Source organism: Harmonia axyridis, chromosome 5 (assembly GCF_914767665.1).
Source record: "Harmonia axyridis chromosome 5, icHarAxyr1.1, whole genome shotgun sequence".
Taxonomy (NCBI): Eukaryota; Metazoa; Arthropoda; class Insecta; order Coleoptera; family Coccinellidae; genus Harmonia; species Harmonia axyridis.
In genome coordinates this window covers 1,085,073-1,105,718 of record NC_059505.1, presented here as the reverse complement: position 1 = coordinate 1,105,718, position 20,646 = coordinate 1,085,073, and the positions used below count along the sequence as shown (strand labels likewise).

At 34.0% G+C, this 20,646-nt stretch overlaps 4 protein-coding genes across 4 annotated transcripts in view; 2 read left to right on the top strand and 2 right to left on the bottom strand.

Moving 5' to 3' along the window:
• Positions 1-4,584: 4,584 nt before the first annotated feature.
• On the bottom strand, positions 4,585-8,484 carry LOC123679635 (DDB1- and CUL4-associated factor 7). The gene is made up of 4 exons (XM_045617019.1): positions 8,328-8,484; positions 6,009-6,345; positions 5,685-5,953; positions 4,585-5,629 (listed from the first exon to the last, which is right to left on the bottom strand). The coding sequence occupies exons 2-4, from the start codon at positions 6,293-6,295 to the stop codon at positions 5,139-5,141; spliced, it is 1,047 nt and encodes a 348-aa protein (XP_045472975.1). The 5' UTR covers positions 6,296-6,345; positions 8,328-8,484; the 3' UTR covers positions 4,585-5,138.
• Positions 8,485-8,764: 280 nt separating this feature from the next.
• On the top strand, positions 8,765-10,086 carry LOC123679633 (macro domain-containing protein CT2219-like). The gene is made up of 3 exons (XM_045617017.1): positions 8,765-9,116; positions 9,236-9,404; positions 9,614-10,086. The coding sequence occupies exons 1-3, from the start codon at positions 8,778-8,780 to the stop codon at positions 9,934-9,936; spliced, it is 831 nt and encodes a 276-aa protein (XP_045472973.1). The 5' UTR covers positions 8,765-8,777; the 3' UTR covers positions 9,937-10,086.
• A 394-nt stretch (positions 10,087-10,480) lies between these two features.
• On the top strand, positions 10,481-11,873 carry LOC123679634 (ADP-ribose glycohydrolase MACROD2-like). The gene is made up of 3 exons (XM_045617018.1): positions 10,481-10,810; positions 11,054-11,222; positions 11,435-11,873. The coding sequence occupies exons 1-3, from the start codon at positions 10,583-10,585 to the stop codon at positions 11,728-11,730; spliced, it is 693 nt and encodes a 230-aa protein (XP_045472974.1). The 5' UTR covers positions 10,481-10,582; the 3' UTR covers positions 11,731-11,873.
• A 5,207-nt stretch (positions 11,874-17,080) lies between these two features.
• LOC123679632 (octopamine receptor Oamb) overlaps positions 17,081-20,646 on the bottom strand; it is a 132,647-nt gene continuing 129,081 nt past the window's right edge. The window contains exon 7 of the mRNA XM_045617016.1: positions 17,081-18,350. Coding sequence (XP_045472972.1) covers positions 17,809-18,350 — 542 coding nt within the window. The 3' untranslated portion in view covers positions 17,081-17,808. The remainder of the gene's footprint in view (positions 18,351-20,646) is intronic.

Here is a 20,646-nt window from a genome sequence, read left to right as displayed (position 1 = left end):
GTAGTTACAGGATTCTACTCTTGGTAGGCAGCGGCAAGTATTAGTTTAGTAATTTGTGTATAGATGGCCTATAGGCAAATTCTTTAATAAACCGAATTTTTTGTATTATAAAGAAAAACCCTATGCACCTATGCAAACTGATGATTTCTTTCCTATAGACCATAAGGATTGATGTTCAACGTAAAAAATTTTCTCCAATCAAACCATCTTTGAAGATGTTCCCACAAAACTAGAAATTACTCAATTCGGGGTTTCTATGGAGAAACTGATAAAAAATAGGAATTAAGCATGAAAAACTCTTCATAACGTCAAATTTTGAAGCGTATTTAAATTAAAAATCGACCGATTTCAAAGGGTTACCATTTTACAAGACTCCTACATTGGCCAACAGAGGGCAGGCTAACCACTCCGAAAATTTTCCCACAAAAATTGGAATAACTCAATTTTGGAAGCTTCTAGAAAGGAACTGATTGCAAAATCGGATTCAGAATCAAAAATTCTTCAGAATATCAAATTTTGAAGTTGATCCGAAACAAAAACTTTTTTTGGCGAAAAAATATCCAAGGTTATAGTCTTGGTTTTTCCGAAAAAATCGACCAATCGAATTCGAACATTTTTTGATGGTTTTGAAGGGATTCAAGGTCGTAGATTCCGAATTTGGCATCTATTCACACCAAAAAAATTTTTCTACACCGCAAAAGCACAATTTACACACAGTAATGTCTTAGTTTTGGGGCTTGTATACCCATTTTCAAGGCTTCAGAGTTTGGCCACCAGAGGGCGGGTCAATTCCCCTCGAAATTCCTTTCACAAAAATCGATGTAACTCAATTTTGTGGGCTTCTAAGGAGGAACCAATTGTTAATAAGAATTCAGCATGACAAATTCTGCATAACAACAAATTTTGAAGTCGATATGAATCGAAAAATTTTTTTGGCGGAAAAATATCCAAGGTCCTTGGTTTTTCTGAAAAAATTGATCAAATTCAAACATTTTTAGTTGTTTCGAAGTCGTAGATTCCGAATTTGGCACTGATTCTACCAAGAAAATTTTTCCACAAAAATTTGAAATATCTCATGTTTCGTGCATGATAGGAGAAACGGTAGATATTCAACATGAAAATTTGTTTATGATATCTAATTTTGACGGTGATCCCATGCGATTTTTTTTTTCTTTCGTAAATTCCCATGAAAGATATAACAGCTCCAAGTTCTTTAAAGGAAACATCAAATAGCAGATATGTGCTTAGACTTGAAAATTCTTTGTAATATCAAATTTCAAAGCTGATCTGATAAGAAACAGAAACTTTTTCCTCAAAGTATTCTCAAATGTACTATACGCCATATATTCAAATCCTACAAGATTCTATAGTAGTGGCGTATCCAAGGGTAGGGATTAGGGGGACATATCTCCCTAGGAGTAATATCCATTATAAGTCACAACGCTCAATAAATTAATTGTGCGAAAATTTAATTAATTTAATTCATCAACCAGCGGTTATATCAGAGGGCTTGATCTGATCTGACTGTCGTAGGCATAATCATTATTTACACACGGGCTATAAAAGCCGAATTGATGATAAAATGAAAAATCGGGTGAAATTAATTAGATTCTGAAGTAAAAGTTCCGAACTACTCGAATTGAAAATCAATCTCAACATTGTCAACATCGGAAACGAATAATCAAATATTTTTTTCTTTATCGCCTTCCAAGGCTTATGTCTGGGTAGGCCACTGTTCTACAGTGACTTAATAAACCATAATGGCAAATAATATATCAGACAAATAAATAAATCTTATTTATTCCGTTAATTAGTAAAATGTATTTGGATTTAAATAAATTATATTAAAAATAAATATATCACATTCTCACAAAATTCACAAACTCACTTAAGAAAACCTACATTACCTTCCTATAATGTATAACTAATTTACAGTTATAAAAACTCTTATATTTATGCTTACAGGATAAATAATAACCATCAACTAACGAATAAATCTTAAAATTTCACAAAATATTAAACACTTTGACTCCCCATTAAAATAGTATATCTACGTCAAATTTATTCAGATCCTGTTGTATTGAAAAGGTACAAAACATATAAATTAATTAATTCCGTATATTGTTGGATATTCAAGAAATATCCTTTTCTGAACCTGAGTTTTTCACATTACCAAACGTAAAATTAAAGACAATATAAATAAATTCTAAATATTCTCTTTGGGCTCTGATGAATATTGCACAGTACCATTTCAATATTCCTAGGATACTGAGAGAGTATTTTATTATTATAAATCCCCCTCAAGTTGTCATCTGAAATCATATTCCCGCTGAGAAATTCAGAAGAATAAAATACATATGTACATTTTCGAATTCCTATATCTAGAAAATTGCATTTTGAATTTATTATAGGCAATACTTTCACTTCTGTTAATGAATATATACAACAAAATAAGGATAGTTGAATCAATGGTTTTATTACAACTTATTATTAATGTTTAACGTTATTCATCCATAGAAAACACATCTAGATTTTCTTCTGTAAAGATGGATAAGTATAATTTTACGTATGCTGTGGTTTTTATAATTTCGAACTTTCGAAATTCTTTTTATTTTTTAACATGTGTTTATCTTTCAGTTCAGAAATTACCTCAAAAATGCAGCTTTTCAGTAATAGTAGAATGAGAAAAGAGGATGCAAATATTCCAGAAGCTTAGGAATTCAATTAAATAATAATAAGTGACTCCTCTATAAGAATAATCTACAGAAAAATCATATTAATTGCTCTATTAATGCTTACGTCACTTCGCCACTTCAGTTGTACTAGGTCAGGGTTTTGTATCCAAATAAATTAAATTTCATTCACTTTAGAAGGGTGTGGAGAAGGTTTATTTTTTTTAAAAAATGGGTATGTTTTTTTCTGGTGCCAGAAACCATGTGTGACGAGAACCATAAGCAACATATCAATCTCAAATTTCTCGTTAAATTGAAAAAAATTTCGGCTGAGTGCTATAGATTGTTGCAAGAGGCCTATGAGGACAATTCTCTATCTCGTGCGTGTGTTTTTGAGTGGTGTAAGCGCTTTAGTGAGGGGCAAGCGAGCACTGAAGATGAGCAACGCCCAGGTCGCCCTGTCACTGTTTCAACTCCGGAAACAGTGACTACATTGTCGAATGAGCATCCGCATGCAAAATTTGGTTGATTTTGGTCACTGTTTCTGGAGTTGAAACAGTGACAGGGCGACCTGGGCGTTGGTCATCTTCAGTGCTCGCTTGCCCCTCACTGAAGCGCTTACACCACTCAAAAACACGCGCACGAAATTGAGAATTGTTCCCTTAGGCCTCTTGCAACAATTTACAGCAGTCAGTGGGAGTGTTTTTCAATTTGAGATTGATACGTTGCTCCTGTTTTTCGTCACACATGGTTTTCGGCAAGAAAGGAGCAACGTATCAATCTCAAATTTCTCGTTAAATTGAAAAAACTCCCACTGAGTGTTGTAAATTGTTGCAAGAGGCCTATGGGGACAATTCTCTATCTCGTGCGTGTGTTTTTGAGTGGTGTAAGCGCATCAGTGAGGACCGAGAGAGCACTGAAGATGACCAACGCCCAGGTTGCCCTGTCAGTGTTTCAACTCCGGAAACAGTGACTACATTGTCGAATGAGCATCCGCATGCAAAATTTGGTTGATTTTGGTCACTGTTTTTGAAGTTGAAACAGTGACAGGGCAACCTGGGCGTTGGTCATCTTCAGTGCTCGCTTGCCCCTCACTGAAGCGCTTACACCACTCAAAAACACGCGCACAGGATAGAGAATTGTCCCCATAGGCCTCTTGCAACATTTTACAGCACTCAGTGGGAGTTTTTTTCAATTTAACGAGAAATTTGAGATTGATACGTTGCTCCTGTTTTTCGTCACACATGGTTTTTGGCAAGAGAGGAGCAACATATCAATCTCAAATTTCTCGTTAAATTGAAAAAAACTCTGACTGAGTCCTATTAATTGTTGCAAGAGACCTATGGGGACAATTCTCTATCTCGTGCGTGTGTTTTTGAGTGGTGTAAGCGCACAGTGAGGACCAAGAGAGCACTGAAGATGACCAACACCCAGGTTGCTTTGTCACTGTTTCAACTCCGGAAACAGTGACTACATTGTCGAATGAGCATCCGCATGCAAAATTTGATTGATTTTGCTCACTGATTTTGAAGTTACAGTGACAGGGCAACCTGGGCGTTGGTCATCTTCAGTGCTCGCTTGCTCCTCACTGAAGCGCTTACACCACTCAAAAACAAGCGCACAAGATTGAGAATTGTTCCCTTAGGCCTCTTGCAACAATTTACAGCACTCAGTCGGAGTTTTTTTCAATTTAACGAGAAATTTGAGATTGATACATTGCTCCTGTTTTTCGTCACACATGGTTTTCGGCAAGAGAAAAAAACACATTCGCTTCAAACCGCAACTGCACAAATACAATAATAGTGACGAGACGTGTTTTGGTACGTGCATAGACAAGATATCTAGATACCTCTAAGGCGCGCAGTCTTGTTATTTGTCCCTTGTAATACTGGAGATTCTAAAATAACAGACCTCGTATTTGTTTGGTTACAAACCCCTGGCCTTGGACAACTCATGACAGAGTTACATCATACTAATTTTAGTGGGCATGATTTCCTTATTTGAAATGAACATCAGTTATTGGCAGTTATCTATACATGGATGAGATAAAAGCTAAGTTACATCATATTCAAGACTGCGCTTCCATATCTCACTTAATCCATTTTTTTGTAACTCATTGATTTTAAGATTGTTCAAAAACAAATTATAAAAACCAATTTGTAATTTGATAAATTTAGTGTGACAAATAATTATTCTGGATAGCTACACCTTCGAGGTATAATAAGTCTGAACTAAGAGAAAAAGCCAACTTTTCTCAAAAAAATTTGAAATATGTAACCAATATTTCAGGATCTCACCGATATCAAGCAACTAGGTACTTACTGATTCAAAATGAATTTTTTACACTTAGCAATCTTGAATTACAAAATTAGAAATTAGAACCAACATTCTGCTACGTAACTTCAAGAGAAATATGTCCACGATCCTTTCAAAATATATAAATAAATAGCCGCCATTCAGACAAACCTAAACCCTGAGAATCTCCAAGGATTTATTATAACAAATCGCTATCCAGTCAGGTTGGGTAGCCCCCCATTGTATCTGATTAACTTCACCTTCTGCAGCCGTATAAGCCAGAATAGGATCTTCAATAGCTCTCGGCATTTGTTGTATGTCCCAAATCAAGGCTTGATGATCGTCACCCGCCGTACAAATGTGACAGCTAGAATGGGGCGCCCATGCTATTCCATTAACGCATGCTCGGTGGTTGTTTAATTTTGCTACCGGTGTACAAGGAACTCTAACATCGAGAATTACGACTTCACAAGCGTCCATAGCAATAGTAGCAAGATAATTAGGATCTTGTTTATTCCATGCTAAACGAAGCAGTGGAGTATGAGCAGCATCTTCATAAATGATTGTTGAATGTTCTAAATGACGCAAATCGAACATACGTACGGATCCATCAGCTCCTACTGAAGCAAACATATCTCTTCCACCACCAGCCCTTGAAAATGCTAAAAAAAATTAAAATAAGAACACTCCTCTTCGGATCGCTATATTTCTACTCACCTATGTCATAAACCTCTTTATCATGAGCTATCAGTTGTGTTTTTACATGTCCTGACACTAAATTAACACGTCCCAAAATTTGACCAGTCTCTAGACCCCAAATTGTACATGTAGTGTCAATTGAAGAAGTTCCAACCAAATTAGGATCTACTTCATTCCAATCAAAAGATGTAAGTGGTGCACAAAAATCAGAATTCTTATTATTATTGAGCACACACTCCAACCTTGTGTCAGGTTCTCCAGCTCTCCAAACTCTCAAGTAGTCACCACTGAAACAATAGTTTTGTTAAAAGACATCTAAGGGATTAAACTCAAAGAACTCACCTGGTGGCTAATAAATCCGGAAATACTCCTTTACTATCAGGTATCCACATTATCTTAGTAGTAGGATAGGGATGATCAAAAGTACTTTTCGCAGTGAATTCACTACTATCTTCATCAAGTGAAACAATCTGTACTTTGTTATTATATTCCTCAACAAAACTTCCGAGAGCGAGTCGAAATCTTTTATCTGGTCTTACTGACCAATTCATGCTATAAAGTGGCCATGGTGCAATATACTTATAAATTTCCTTTCGTTTTCCGCTAGAAACTACTCCAGAATGTGCCATTTTGATTATTCAGAAATCACCTGAGAAGATTTTTTATTTGGTTCTGTTTCCTGAAAGTATAAATAGAATATATGAAATTATATCAAATGAAAATATAAGGGATAAACATATATACAGTCCATTCAGGAATTATTGACATCGAAGTAGGCCATGAACGTCTAGTCGCGGCTTTATTTCTGGTTACAAAAATATCACTAAAAATTGCTATGGTTCATCATAGAAATAACCAGTTTAAATTATTTTCATCATTTTTGTATCCGAAAGATCCTGAATTTTCGAAATTACGAAGGGACGCATACAGTCATGATTTCATAAATTGAAATTTAGATTATATAACGTAAAAATATAGTGGAATGCTACCTCATTTCAAGAAAATCCAATGAAGAGATATCTATTCATTTAAGAGTCGCCCATAAAAGATCCCATTGAAGATAATTAAAATATGCATGTTCCTTTTCACCAAAGGCTCTTCAAAAATTGTTGCATTACTGATGGACTCTGGATACCAACCTGCTTGCAAAATTCTTATCAAATAACTCTTATGGATCATTTTAACTGTGGTGTCTAAGCTGGTGAAGAAAACAGAAAAAACTGGTTGATGAATTTAAATAGTGTAGCTTAGTGAATGGAAGAGCCATATCATAATAAGACAGAAATAAAATTCAAAGAATCCATTTAGTATATGAAAAATTTTGACATCACAGTTGTACTGTAACTTTCAAAATTGGAAACAATTTATCAGCCGATGTGTAAATTACTTTCTAAAGTCACTATTTATTGAAACTGTTCATGACATGAATGATTGATTAAACTTGTATGAAAAATATAGGTACTATTTGTACTCAAGTTTTCTGTTTTTTATTGAAAAGCTTTTATACTAGTTACTATTAAATTACATAAAGTATTTGGCCCATAACAGCTTCAACTCACTCACTATAAGCATTTTTGCATGAAATTATTTTTAATTTGAGAATTTCAAAATTTTATTGCATTCTACTACATTCAAGTGGGTAAGAGGTGAAGAAATTCTTGAAGTTACTCTTCTGAATATATTTTTCGATTAAATACTCAGTAAAAATTCTATAAAGCAATTGGAATTTATTAGATTTTTGGATTACTCATTGAAGAACAAGAAACAGATATAACAATACTTAATTTCAATATAGAATATGAATAAAGTATAGATGCAATGCCAAGACTTTGTTTAGCAACCCAATTATGAAATAATTCTCCCTTCATAGATTTATATAATCCTCATGATCACCACTGTCAATACAAAACATCCAGGTAAAAATCCAAATATCCAGCATTCAATATAGTAATCCTTCCACTTTTACTCTTGAATATACTTGAAAAACTTTTTGTTTTCTTTCTAGAGTCCACTGTTGAATAATGCTGCCATTTTCAAAAAACCAAGTTTCCTCCAGATAAATGAATTTCACATTTTGTTGCAAATATTCTCTGTATTTACCATAAAATCGTACTCAACTTATTATATTTCTCTGTTCATCGATAGAATTATTCTTTTATTAACTGTTTTGAACTTGTTACTAATTAAGTTTATATAATGTTGACGTTGATTGATTAAAATCCAGATGCTTTTTGGTCAAATTTTATCCAGACTGATATATTGGTTGCTTTTGGTAACAATCAAATCATTCAATGATTCTTTGAAAGTGAAATCGTATTGCACAGGTTTTCTTCCACTAATAATCAAGGCTGTAATGACTTGCCTTCTTCTTTTTTCAAACAGTACTGTGAGAAATACTCAAATAAACTAATCAATGTGTGCTTGGAATTGATACAACTTATAAGTTTCAAAATTTCTTCGATCTAAACCAATAACACAAACAAACTGAAATCTAACCTCCTGTCAATGACATTTCCAATGCCAACCCGAAATCTTCAATTCAAAATGTTACTGAATGAGCCAGTACCAACTTAATTTCGATTTTCCAAAGCCACCCGAGATGTCAATAATTCCTGAATGGACTGTACTAACATAGGACAGGAATAGTTCATGCTAACTTACTTCAAACAGAAAAAAAATTATTCCTTATTATATTCTACTATCTTCACACAATTACTGTAGAATAAAAATAAAATTCAAGAAATCCTTGTTTTGTATTTATTATTTTCGTCGGAAAATAAAAGTAGTCAAACATCAAACAGAAAATTATTCTGAACTACCACCACAGATAACATTAACTTATTTTATGACTACTTCTAAAGAAACTTACCACCACAGAATACTATATATATACTTACCACTAACGCAATTCAGAATATAAAATTTTTATTTTCTACGATATCAATCCGAAAATACTTAAACTAGCATCATTTCAATGTTCAATAATAGTAAAATTGATCTGGAGATTTGTAAGCCATCATTTGATGGAATTAAACTTCTAGTTAATAACTCTATGCCGTAGAAAATATTATAATAGCTGTTCTGTGATCAAAATTTTTGCAGACCATAGAAATGAGTTACTTAAAATTGTCGCAAAAATTTTCCGAATTAATAAACGTATCAAACGGTTTAAAATTGTCAGATATTAAATTTCGATCATTTCGGTCAAATTCAATAAGAACGATAATGGCCTGGGAGACGGAGAAAGAAAAATATTTGAATATGAAGGCCGAAGAAAAGCAGAAAAATTGTATTTCGCTTGAAAAAATTCCTACATGGAAACGTTTATGTGAATCGGAAAAATTGCCAAAACCGATTATGAAGATGGAAAATTGTCCAATTGATAATAAGTTAAATGGAATATTGTCCGAAAAAATTTCAATATTTGAGGGAGACATCACTAAATTAGCGGTATTATATAGTTAACTTGATTTATTCGAAAGAAACTTCTATTATTGTTTGAATCAGAACTTGGCAATCATGATTTCATTTTTACGTTTGTAATTATTATAATTTCCATTTTTTTTCAGATTGATGCTATTGTAAATGCAGCAAATTCCAGGCTTCAAGGAGGCGGAGGAGTTGATGGTGCAATCCATAGAGCCGCTGGGTCATGTTTGAGATTAGAAGGAGCTACCTTGGCTCCTTGTAATACTGGAGATTCTAAAATAACAGGAGGCTATCAGTTACCAGCTAAATGTAAGTTGTAGTAATAAGAAAAAAGCAATAAGTAATGGCTACTGATTCAAGATACATAGTGAGGAATTTTTACAACAGTCCACAAATGTTTAGATTCAATAGATAATAGAAATTAAGCTGAACTGTAATAGAAACCTTCTCATTATTATTTAATATTAATTATTTTCAGGTATAATATTTGAAAAGTTAAAAAGTTTTAATTCTTTCAGATGTGATACAAACAGTTGGTCCGCAATTGGCAAGACCAGAAGAGCTCAATAAAAATCATTTTCAATTACTTGAAAACTGTTATCGAAATAGCTTGGAGTTACTTGTCGCAAAAAAATTGAAGACCATTGCTTTTCCTTGTATTTCTACAGGAATATATTCATTTCCTAATTTACCTGCTGCCCATACTGCAGCTTACCAAGCTAGAAAATTTTTAGAGAAAGAACACCCAAATGTCGATAGAATAATATTTTGCTTATTTTTGCAAACAGATAAGGATATATATAAGGGTGTATTGCAAAGTTATTTCCCTGTATCTGGATAATATTTTTCTTATTAATGATTTGTATCATTATTTTTGTTTGTTTTTTTGTTTGTATAACAGTTTCCAATGATTTATGAATGTGTATTTTATTCTTTATTTGGAAAATTAGTGATAACCATGGTTTGATGAAAAATAAATAGTAAAATTCAATTTCAATGAGTATCTAATTATCCATAGTCATCCAATATTATTATAGTGATGTAATTTCTTTCATCATAATCTTCCTTGTTGAAACTTAGAAAATCTGAAATAAAAGTTTGAAGTTTTTCAAAATTTCAGTGAAAAATAATTTATTTGTATCTCCTGCATTTTTTGGAAATATATTTGAACTACACATGTCAAAATTGAATTGGTCCCACATCTTATTTCTCTTAGTGATTTTAACTAGAAAATATTCTATAATTTTATGACATTGTAATTATTAGATAATAGACTGTAATATGAACTCTTTAAAGCAAAAATGTATATTTTTCTTAAAGGGAACACTTTTGTAGAGGCGAAGTTAACATTTATTTACTGTGCAGTAGGTCCAAAAGGTGACTTAGCTGATCATAGAAATTAATTCAATGATATTTTTAAAATTCTGCGCTATTTAAAAAGTCGTAATTTAAGTTAAACCGTAAAATAAAGTGATTTTCATTAAAAAATGAGCAGTTGGGAGGAAGAAAAAGACAAATATCTCAAACTAGAAGCTGAAGCGAAGCAGAAGAACTTTTTAAGATTAGAAAAATTACCAACATGGAAGCGTTTGTGCGAATCCGAAATTTTACCGGATCTTATTTTAATGAAGGATAACAGTGCTTTAGATATAAGCAAAAATGAGATATTAGCAGAAAAAATTTCAATATTCGAAGGAGATATAACTCTACTTGCGGTAATTTCCAAATATAAATCTGAATTCAAATCATTCCTTTATAAGTTCATCTAAATGTCACTAGGCCATTCTAAATTCCTTTATTCTAGTTCACGTTCATTTATTCCTCTGATTATAATCGTATTAATTGATTTTTTTGCACCTATTCTAACAACAGTAGAGCTCCGTCAGTATAAATTCATAAAATACATTTGATTTTTCAAAATCCAACCATTTTTAAGTATGAATTTTAAAACCTTTCAGGTAGATGCTATCGTCAATCCAGCAAATTCTTCATTAACAGCAAATGAAGGTCTTAGTGGAGCCATTCACAGAACTGCTGGACCATCTCTTGAATTGGAATGTAATACTTTAGCTCCATGTAAGACTGGTGAAGCCAAAATAACCGGAGGATATAAATTACCTTCCCGATGTAAGATAAACATTTATTTGATCAACTTGAACTGTGTTTACACTTAAAAAACCTGGAACACAAACTTTATGATTCACACCGTTTTTAAATTCAATTTTGATAATAGAGTCATTGTTTTCACCTTGGACTACATATTATATTATTATATCTTCATTTTTTCCATTAATTTTTTTTTAATGTGAAATTAATTCTAATTCTTGACATTCTTTCAGATGTAATCCATACAGTTGGCCCACGAGGAGAGTTCCCTGAAAAATTGAAAAAGTGCTACAGAGAAAGCTTGGAATTACTGATTTCCAAGGGCTTGAAAACTATTGCCTTTCCCTGCATTTCGGCAGGAATAAATGGATATCCCAATCTTCCTGCAGCACATGCAGCTATCTACCAAGTACGTAAATTTTTGGAGGACAAAAGTGATAAAATAGATAGAGTGATATTTTGCTTGTTCTTAGATAAAGATAAGAAAATATATAGAGCATTACTTCAGAGCTATTTTCCTCTCCACTGAAATCATCATGTTTTCAGTTATTTATTGCTTTAGTGATAAAATAATTCGTTGTTCCCGTTTATTGTTTTCAATTTATTTAAATATTTACTCATTTTGACTTTAATTTATTGCAATTGATGAATAAAAACTCTATTCATCTGGTATTTTATTGAATTCTTTAATAGCTTTTTATAGCTTGATTTACTAACAGTTTTCAACTGCGCTTGCTTGCCTTATGCAGTTTTTGTAAAATTCTAATGGTAAAGTGCCGAAGCACCTATATGGGGGCTTGATTCCGGACCGAATATTCTTGGGATCACATCAATTTCTTTCATCTTCATGATAATATGTGAATATTGCATATTTTCACCAGTGAAGCTATATTTTGGTTATTCTGAAATGAGAGGTAAGTAAGGAAGGTATATTGATTCAGATTTTAGACGATTGATAAGAAACACAGATTAAAATAGTTTTATTACAGAGCAAATTTTGGCTTAAATATAATAAATATGTTATAATACCCATTTTTCCGCACTCATTGTAATAAGCGGATAAATGTCGATTTTGATCACATGTTCACTTAATCTATTTTGCCATTGTCTTCGCTTATAGTACTTATAGGTACAATAATACAGCGAGAGGAAACGTATTTCTTTTCCCATTTTAATGTAAGTGGATACATTAATTAAATTGTGAGCTAAAAATCTGTGATATGATTTTTCAAGTTATATAATGATAATCCGAAATTTTTCTAATGCAACATGAATTTATTCTTGAGGAATACATATATACCAACTTATGTGGAAAATGTGATGAAAGAGAGAAAAAAACATTATAATCATAGGTTACGGAGTACCTATGGGCTAATAAAATATACAACTCTTATTAACTTGAAGAAACTCAACAATTTAATCTCTTACTGATAATAATTCAAGGTTTGTGACAGTATTTTGATGGATTCATAATAATAATAATACATGTATGTATTTAAAACTGATAATCATTTGACAAAAATAATTAATTGGAATATAGGCGTTGATCAAGTCATATATATATAGTGTCCCATTTAAAAAACACTACCTTCCTCTGAATCTCTAAAAAGATAATTAATTTCTAATTGAATGGTACACCCTATATATAACTTGATTACAATTACACAATGGACACAAATACACTCATACTTATGGACATGAATATATTGAAAATATACACTGCGCAAAAGAATTAACGCACATTATGGAAATCTCAAATTCATTCTACAACTGAAGGTGTTCTCAATGATAATAATTTTTATCAGAATTATGCATGCATATGTTATCCACTTTCAACGTTTTTCTTCAATACAGATGTTTTTTCCCAGCAGGAATAAAAAAAGATGAGATTATCAGATTTTGAATGTATTGGCTCCATTCTGAAATCAGTTGTTCTCGATCAATTCTAGAGATCAATAGTTTTTCTTTCGTTTGATTTTCTACACTCGATCGCTATGCAATGCGAAACACGCAATTTGACCCAATACGAATGTGCCCAAGCGGTAGTTTTGCGAGAAGAAGGATGGACATACACAAGAATTGCAGAAAGGTTTGGAGTTTCCCATACAAGTGTGTCCAGAATGTTGCAGCGAGTCAGGGAGACAGGTATGAATGTCCAAAACCAGGACAGGGTAGACCACGGGTAACAACTGCCATTCAAGAACGTCACTTGAGAGTTTCTTCGTTGAGACAACGGTTTGCAACCGCTCGCCTCCTTCAAAATCAGTTTGAGCAAACCCATGGGGTGCAAATTAGCACTCAGACAATAAGAAATCGCCTCAGAGAATATGATTTAAGGCCTCGTGTCGCGGCAAGAGGCCCAGCTCTTACCGCAGCCCATCGAAGGGCGCGTTTGGATTTTGCGAGAGAGCATATCCATTGGGAAGAGGCTGATTGGGAAAGAGTTATCTTCACAGATGAGTCTAGATTCTGCCTCTACCATTGTGATCGACGTTTCCTTGTAAACAGACGTCCACATGAAAGATATGCTCAATCAGCCCAATCAGCCTCTTCCCAATGGATATGCTCTCTCGCAAAATCCAAACGCGCCCTTCGATGGGCTGGGGTAAGAGCTGGGCCTCTTGCCGCGACACGAGGCCTTAAATCATATTCTCTGAGGCGATTTCTTATTGTCTGAGTGCTAATTTGCACCCCATGGGTTTGCTCAAACTGATTTTGAAGGAGGCGAGCGGTTGCAAACCGTTGTCTCAACGAAGAAACTCTCAAGTAACGTTCTTGAATGGCAGTTGTTACCCGTGGTCTACCCTGTCCTGGACTTCGGACATTTATACCTGTCTCCCTGACTCGCTGCAACATTCTGGACACACTTGTATGGGAAACTCCAAACCTTTCTGCAATTCTTGTGTATGTCCACCCTTCTTCTCGCAAAACTACCGCTTGGGCACATTCCTCTTGGGTCAAATTGCGTGTTTCGCGTTGCATAGCGATCGAGTGTAGAAAATCAAACGAAAGAAAAACTATCGATCACTAGAATTGATGTAGAACAATTGATTTCAGAATGGAGCCAATACATTCAAAATCTGATAATCTCATCTTTTTTATTCCTGCTGGGAAAGAACATCTGTATTGAAGAAAAACGTTGAAAGTGGATAACATATGCATGCATAATTCTGATAAAAATAATTATCATTGAGAACACCTTCAGTTGTAGAATAAATTTGAGATTTCCATAATGTGCGTTAATTCTTTTGCGCAGTGTATATAAAAGAGATATGCAGAATTGAATATTTTATTAATTTTTATATATTCCCTTTTCGAATATGTACAATGGAATGACTATATATATATAATACATTTCTTCATCTTAAAACTCTGTTTTAGCATATCACAGATTTTTTACACTCACTTCATTTAAATATTGAACAACAATAAGAGACCTTATTTACTAATATATCACACACTCTTTGGACGATTTACAGAAATGTACAGATCAGCATTATTTGAGCCCAAATTTACATCGATTTATAATTATATTTCTTATATTTGTATGACATTCACATTGGTATTTCTTATAACATTTATTCTTATTTCGAGTATGTTCAAAATTTGTACAAGCAGCACCGTTATATTTGTAAATCTAAACACTTGCTTTCATTGGGTATATTTATGTGGATTTATTAGGCGACTTTGTACAATTTCTAAATCATGAAAAATTCTGGAAATAAATAATGAATTTCATGAGTAGGTATCAGCTGTTGATTTTTTACATCCGTCGAAAAAGTTAGAATTGGATTGGAGCTAAACTTATGAACTTCTAATTTTTTTCATAAAGATTAAGAGTGACTCCATTTTAAAAGATTCACTGAGATAACTCTGGAAAGAGTCTGGATCAAAAAATGTTCCATAAGAAAGTTTTTTAGTTTGATTTCAAGGTCAAGTAGTCTTATTTTTTTTTTGAAGAAGGAAATAAATCTTCTTGAAAAACATTTTGTCCCTCTTGTTTTTTTTTTCCATTATATGAATTTCTCTGAAGATCTAAAATCTAATTGACCTTGAAATCAAAATCCAAGGTCACATTGAAGATCAGCATTCGATGTCCCCCTGAAGATTAATGGTGGATTTATGCACCGTACCTAAGAACTAAGAACTGAACCTAAGAATTCAGTGGCGTTTATGCACTATCTTGTTAGTTCTTAGTTAAGGCATGCGCACGTGCTCGAACTCCTTTCTATTTGTTCTATACTTTGATGTTTGACATTGATATTTATTGTGAAAAAATGAAATTAAATTTTTTCACATACACCTAATACTTTTCATCGATAAACACGAATAAAGAACATAAAATGATAGAAACTGATACTCGTTAATATTGAAATTCTATGCGGCGCACGCGCACTTCTATATTTTACCTGTGCCCTTAGTTCTTAGTCAACAGTTGGCCTGCTAGTGTTAGTTCTTAGTTCTTAGGAAATGCATAAACGCTCTCATTGATTTGTTAGCGTTCAATTCTTAGGTCTTAGTTCTTAGGACTGGAGCATAAATCCACCATAAGTTTCTTATGGTGGATTTATGCACCAGTCCTAAGAACTAAGACTAAACCTAAGAACTATGACCTAAGAATTGAACGCTAACAAATCAATGAGGGCGTTTATGCACGTTTCCTAAGAACTAACACTAGCAGGCCAAATGTTAACTAAGAACTAATGGTGGATTTATGCACCAGTCCTAAGAACTAAGACTAAACCTAAGAACTTAGAACTTAGTTCTTAGTTCTTAGGAAATGCATAAATTGATTTGTTAGCGTTCAATTCTTAGTTCTAAGTTCTTAGGTTTAGTCTTAGTTCTTAGGACTGGTGCATAAATCCACCATTAGTTCTAAGTTAACATTTGGCCTGCTAGTGTTAGTTCTTAGGAAACGTACATAAACGCCCTCATTGATTTGTTAGCGTTCAATTCTTAGGTCTTAGTTCTTAGGTTTAGTCTTAGTTCTTAGGACTGGTGCATAAATCCACCATTAGTTCTAAGTTAACATTTGGCCTGCTAGTGTTAGTTCTTAGGAAATGCATAAACGCTCTCATTGATTTGTTAGCGTTCAATTCTTAGGTTTAGTCTTAGTTCTGGAGCATAAATCCACCATAAGTTTCTTATGGTGGATTTATGCACCAGTCCTAAGAACTAAGACTAAACCTAAGAACTATGACCTAAGAATTGAACGCTAACAAATCAATGAGGGCGTTTATGTACGTTTCCTAAGAACTAACACTAGCAGGCCAAATGTTAACTAAGAACTAATGGTGGATTTATGCACCAGTCCTAAGAACTAAGACTAAACCTAAGAACTTAGAACTTAGTTCTTAGTTCTTAGGAAATGCATAAATTGATTTGTTAGCGTTCAATTCTTAGTTCTAAGTTCTTAGGTTTAGTCTTAGTTCTTAGGACTGGTGCATAAATCCACCATTAGTTCTAAGTTAACATTTGGCCTGCTAGTGTTAGTTCTTAGGAAACGTACATAAACGCCCTCATTGATTTGTTAGCGTTCAATTCTTAGGTCTTAGTTCTTAGGTTTAGTCTTAGTTCTTAGGACTGGTGCATAAATCCACCATTAGTTCTAAGTTAACATTTGGCCTGCTAGTGTTAGTTCTTAGTTCTTAGGAAATGTGCATAAACGCCCTCATTGATTTGTTAGCGTTCAATTCTTAGTTCTAAGTTCTTAGGTTTAGTCTTAGTTCTTAGGACTGGTGCATAAATCCGCCATTAGTTCTTAGTTAACATTTGGCCTACTAGTGTTAGTTCTTAGGAAACGTGCATAAACGCCTTCATTGATTTGTTAGCGTTCAATTCTTAGGTCATAGTTCTTAGGTTTAGTTCTTAGTTCTTAGGTTTAGTTCTTAGTTCATAGTTCCTAGTCCTTAGTTCTTAGGTACGGTGCATAAATCCACTATTACATTTGAGAAATTTTTGGATCCAGGCTCTTTCCATGGTATTATTTTAATTGATCTTTTAGAATAGATCACCCCCTGTATGATATAATGATAGATTTTTGGGAATCAATGATGAGTATATATATATATATATCTGTTTTTCGAATATGATGTTGGACAAGTGTCAGTTTTGTGCGTATCGTCAAGCGCGTGAAGGATTAAAAAGTTGAATGAGACGTATTAGTCAACAAATTTCTTCCATTACGTAAGACAATCTGAGTTTGTTCAATTGTTGGAGTCCATGGATTAGAGAACTGCTAAAATGATATAGAAATACATTTGTCATTCATGTAAAGTTACTATAGGTATGATTGTATAGGTATAAAACTTTGTTTCAACTGGTCTTTGAACCAGCATAATACTGCACAAACACTAATATGAAAACAAAATTAAACATGTATTAATCTAAATGTTGGCATTGAGAGCTGAAAATATCAAGATGTCTAGTTTGAAGAAGCAAATATTAAGTTTGCGACACTGCAGCTTAAGAAATTGAGTATTACATCGAATATTTATATCTGCCTTATCGGATTTAAGTAACAGTTTCAGTCATTCATCTTCACTTTGAACATCAAGTCGTTAATGCCGAATGCCAGCTTACCAATAGCTGACATTCCCTTTATTTGTCACCTGGAGTCCGAAGGATCGCCACCAGGGTCACTTTCTTCCCCTAGAGAGTTCCCCTGCCTGTTGTAACTGGCAGATCGGAAGTGTCTTTCTTGTAGTTGAGATCCCGCAGATCCCCTTCTAGAACCCTTGCCAGTTCCTCCCTTACAGAAGCACCTGCAGATGATCCTCTTGAAGGCGAATCGAAAGTCCTTGCTGAACAGCGCGTATATCAGTGGATTTATGGCACTATTTACATAACCTAACCAGAATAACACAGAAAAAACTAACGGGTGGATGCAGTCTTCGCAGAAAGCACGTATGAGGTACATGGTGAAGAATGGCAGCCAACACAAGATGAAGCCGCCCACTATTATGCCGAGAGTCTTTGCGGCTTTGGTCTCCATCCTGAAACGTTTCACTTGGAACTTTATGTTGCGCTTACCCATTTTCTTTGAGATCAGTTTCGTCCTCCCATCTTCACTGACTGTTGAAGGTGAGGTTGGAGGTCTTTCTATGCCTACAATTTCACTGTTTGGAGTGAGTGCTCTGCGTGAGGATCCTGAAAAAAGGATCGATTGAAGAAATGTGATAAAGGGTTTTCCGACGAGAGGTTTTTGATATTAAGAAAAAACATGAGTATATTTGAAGAGAAATCAATGGATGTTCATTATATTAGGTGTACAACTTTGCTTCCGCCGTTTTGCAATAGAGGGCTGTAGCGGTAAGTGGTAGTCGAAATAAATAGGTCGTAGATGTCATACAATAAGCTTAGGTATTTGTAAACATAACGCCAGCGAAATATTAGTCGATTTGTGTCTGCATCATAAAGTTATTCTCGATTAAACATGTCAGCTTACGAGCCAAATTCTCGTCATTTGCGGGAGATTTTAATTTTCTGCTTTAATATGATGAAATCTACGGCTGAGGCCTATCGAATGCTCTCAAATACCTATGGTAAGGCCGCTACTAGTGAAAAAACGTGCCGAGAGTGGTTTCAACGCTTCAAGAACGGTAATTTTGACGTCGAAGACCAGCATGGCGGTGGACAAGAGAAGGTTTACGAAGATGCAGAATTGGAGGCATTACTTGATCAAGACTCGTGTCAAACCCAACAAAAATTTGGCAGGATCATTTGGAGTGATGCAACAAGCCATTTCAAAACGCCTGAAAGTCATGGGAATGATTCAGAAACAAGGAAATTGGGTGCCGTACGAGTTGAAGCCGAGAGATGTTGAACGGCGTTTGTTTGCTTGTGAACAGCTGCTTGCAAGACAAAGACGGAAGGCATTTCTGCATCGCATTGTGACTGGAGACGAAAAATGGGTTCATTACGGTAATCCCAAGCGCAGAAAATATGAAGAATATCAAGAACCCAATCAACGAAGATAGGACATTACTGGTGATCGATCAGCTTGAGTTCTTGTGTTAACTAAGCGATAGAGCGACAGATTCTTTTTTACTTAATTTCAGGTAATTAGTTTTTATTGTACCTCGGTTTCTAAGAAAAACTCTAGTTGGCAGACTATTCCAAACGTCGATTATTGAAAATTACAAACTGAAAGGTAGGTACAAAAATGCGTGGGATGAATCGAATACGATTTATTCATAACAATACGTTAAATTATGAAAAACGTATGAATTTTTGAGTATAGTACGGATATAGATATAATAACCCTGTTATCGATTGGGTCAAATTGCCTGAAATCGAGGAGACACGGGCAACCCATGGCCAATTGTCATTAATATTGTATAACAATGGCATGAACCATTTCCGGTTGAATTGAAAATTGAAACACGATATATCTGACTTCTACTTTTCTCAGAAATTTTGGATATTTAATGGATTAATCTTTACTTGACGGAAGCCCATTATCCAATAACATGAAATAAAGTAACCCGAACAATATCATTTAAATATACTCAGCGTGATGCTTGACAGGACTCGATCCTTGTGAGGTAATTTTCGATTACTCGCAGGCACATTTCGAGTAATAGCTCACTATAGATAACTTGATGGATGTTGGGTTCAGATTAGGGCTGGGACTTTTTCGCCTTTTTGTATTCGAATATTCATCCATAAATTTATTCGAATAATTCATTGAAACAAATATTCAAGTTTGATTATTCAGTGATTATTCAATGATTATTCAATGATTATTCAGTGATTATTCAATGATTATTCAGTGATTATTCAATGATTATTCAGTGATTATTCAATGATTATTCAGTGATTATTCAGTGATTATTCAATGATTATTCAGTGATTATTCAATGAATATTCAGTCAATATTCAGTGATTAAACTCATGTTTTAATGAACCAATAAAATCCGAGCGTTTTGATGAGTGAATATACCCTTTGCGACGTGTTTAATCGTTTTGGTGTTTTGCCTCTTGCTCTATTAGTGTGACGTCACACCCCGCCATTTTTGGTTTCTCCTGTCAGTGTTCGGAATCCAAACAAATAAATTGTTATTCAAATTAGTACGTTGTCGTTGAAGAAATTGGCTTATTTTCATAAATAAGAGTATTTGAGGAACGATTTCAGTATTAATTGATAGACAGAAGGAACGAGGTTAATACCAGTAAGTTTGAATCCTGTATCATTCCCAAGATTTTGTAAAAAGCCGTGTTTATTAGTTGAACTTCAAGTTCGAACTTACTGGCATTAATCTCGTTCCTTCCGTCTATCAATTAATAATAAAATCGTTCCTTAAATAATCTTATTTATCAGAATAAGCCAATTTCTTTAACGACAACGTACTAATTTGAATGACAATTTGTTTGTTTGGATTCCGCACACTGACAGGAGAACCGAAATGGCGGTGTGTGACGTCATCACTAATAGAGCGTATAT

Bases quoted from the DNA above. Each gene is read 5' to 3' on its own strand.
- LOC123679635 (XM_045617019.1), bottom strand. From the start codon at position 6,295: ATGGCACATTCTGGAGTAGTTTCTAGCGGAAAACGAAAGGAAATTTAT. The intron at 5,954-6,008 runs GTGAGTTCTTTG...CTATTGTTTCAG, and splicing joins CCGGATTTATTAGCCACCAG to TGGTGACTACTTGAGAGTTT. The intron at 5,630-5,684 runs GTGAGTAGAAAT...AATTTTTTTTAG, and splicing joins TAAAGAGGTTTATGACATAG to CATTTTCAAGGGCTGGTGGT.
- LOC123679633 (XM_045617017.1), top strand. From the start codon at position 8,778: ATGAGTTACTTAAAATTGTCGCAAAAATTTTCCGAATTAATAAACGTA. The intron at 9,117-9,235 runs GTATTATATAGT...ATTTTTTTTCAG, and splicing joins GAGACATCACTAAATTAGCG to ATTGATGCTATTGTAAATGC. The intron at 9,405-9,613 runs GTAAGTTGTAGT...TAATTCTTTCAG, and splicing joins CTATCAGTTACCAGCTAAAT to ATGTGATACAAACAGTTGGT.
- LOC123679634 (XM_045617018.1), top strand. From the start codon at position 10,583: ATGAGCAGTTGGGAGGAAGAAAAAGACAAATATCTCAAACTAGAAGCT. The intron at 10,811-11,053 runs GTAATTTCCAAA...AAAACCTTTCAG, and splicing joins GAGATATAACTCTACTTGCG to GTAGATGCTATCGTCAATCC. The intron at 11,223-11,434 runs GTAAGATAAACA...ACATTCTTTCAG, and splicing joins ATATAAATTACCTTCCCGAT to ATGTAATCCATACAGTTGGC.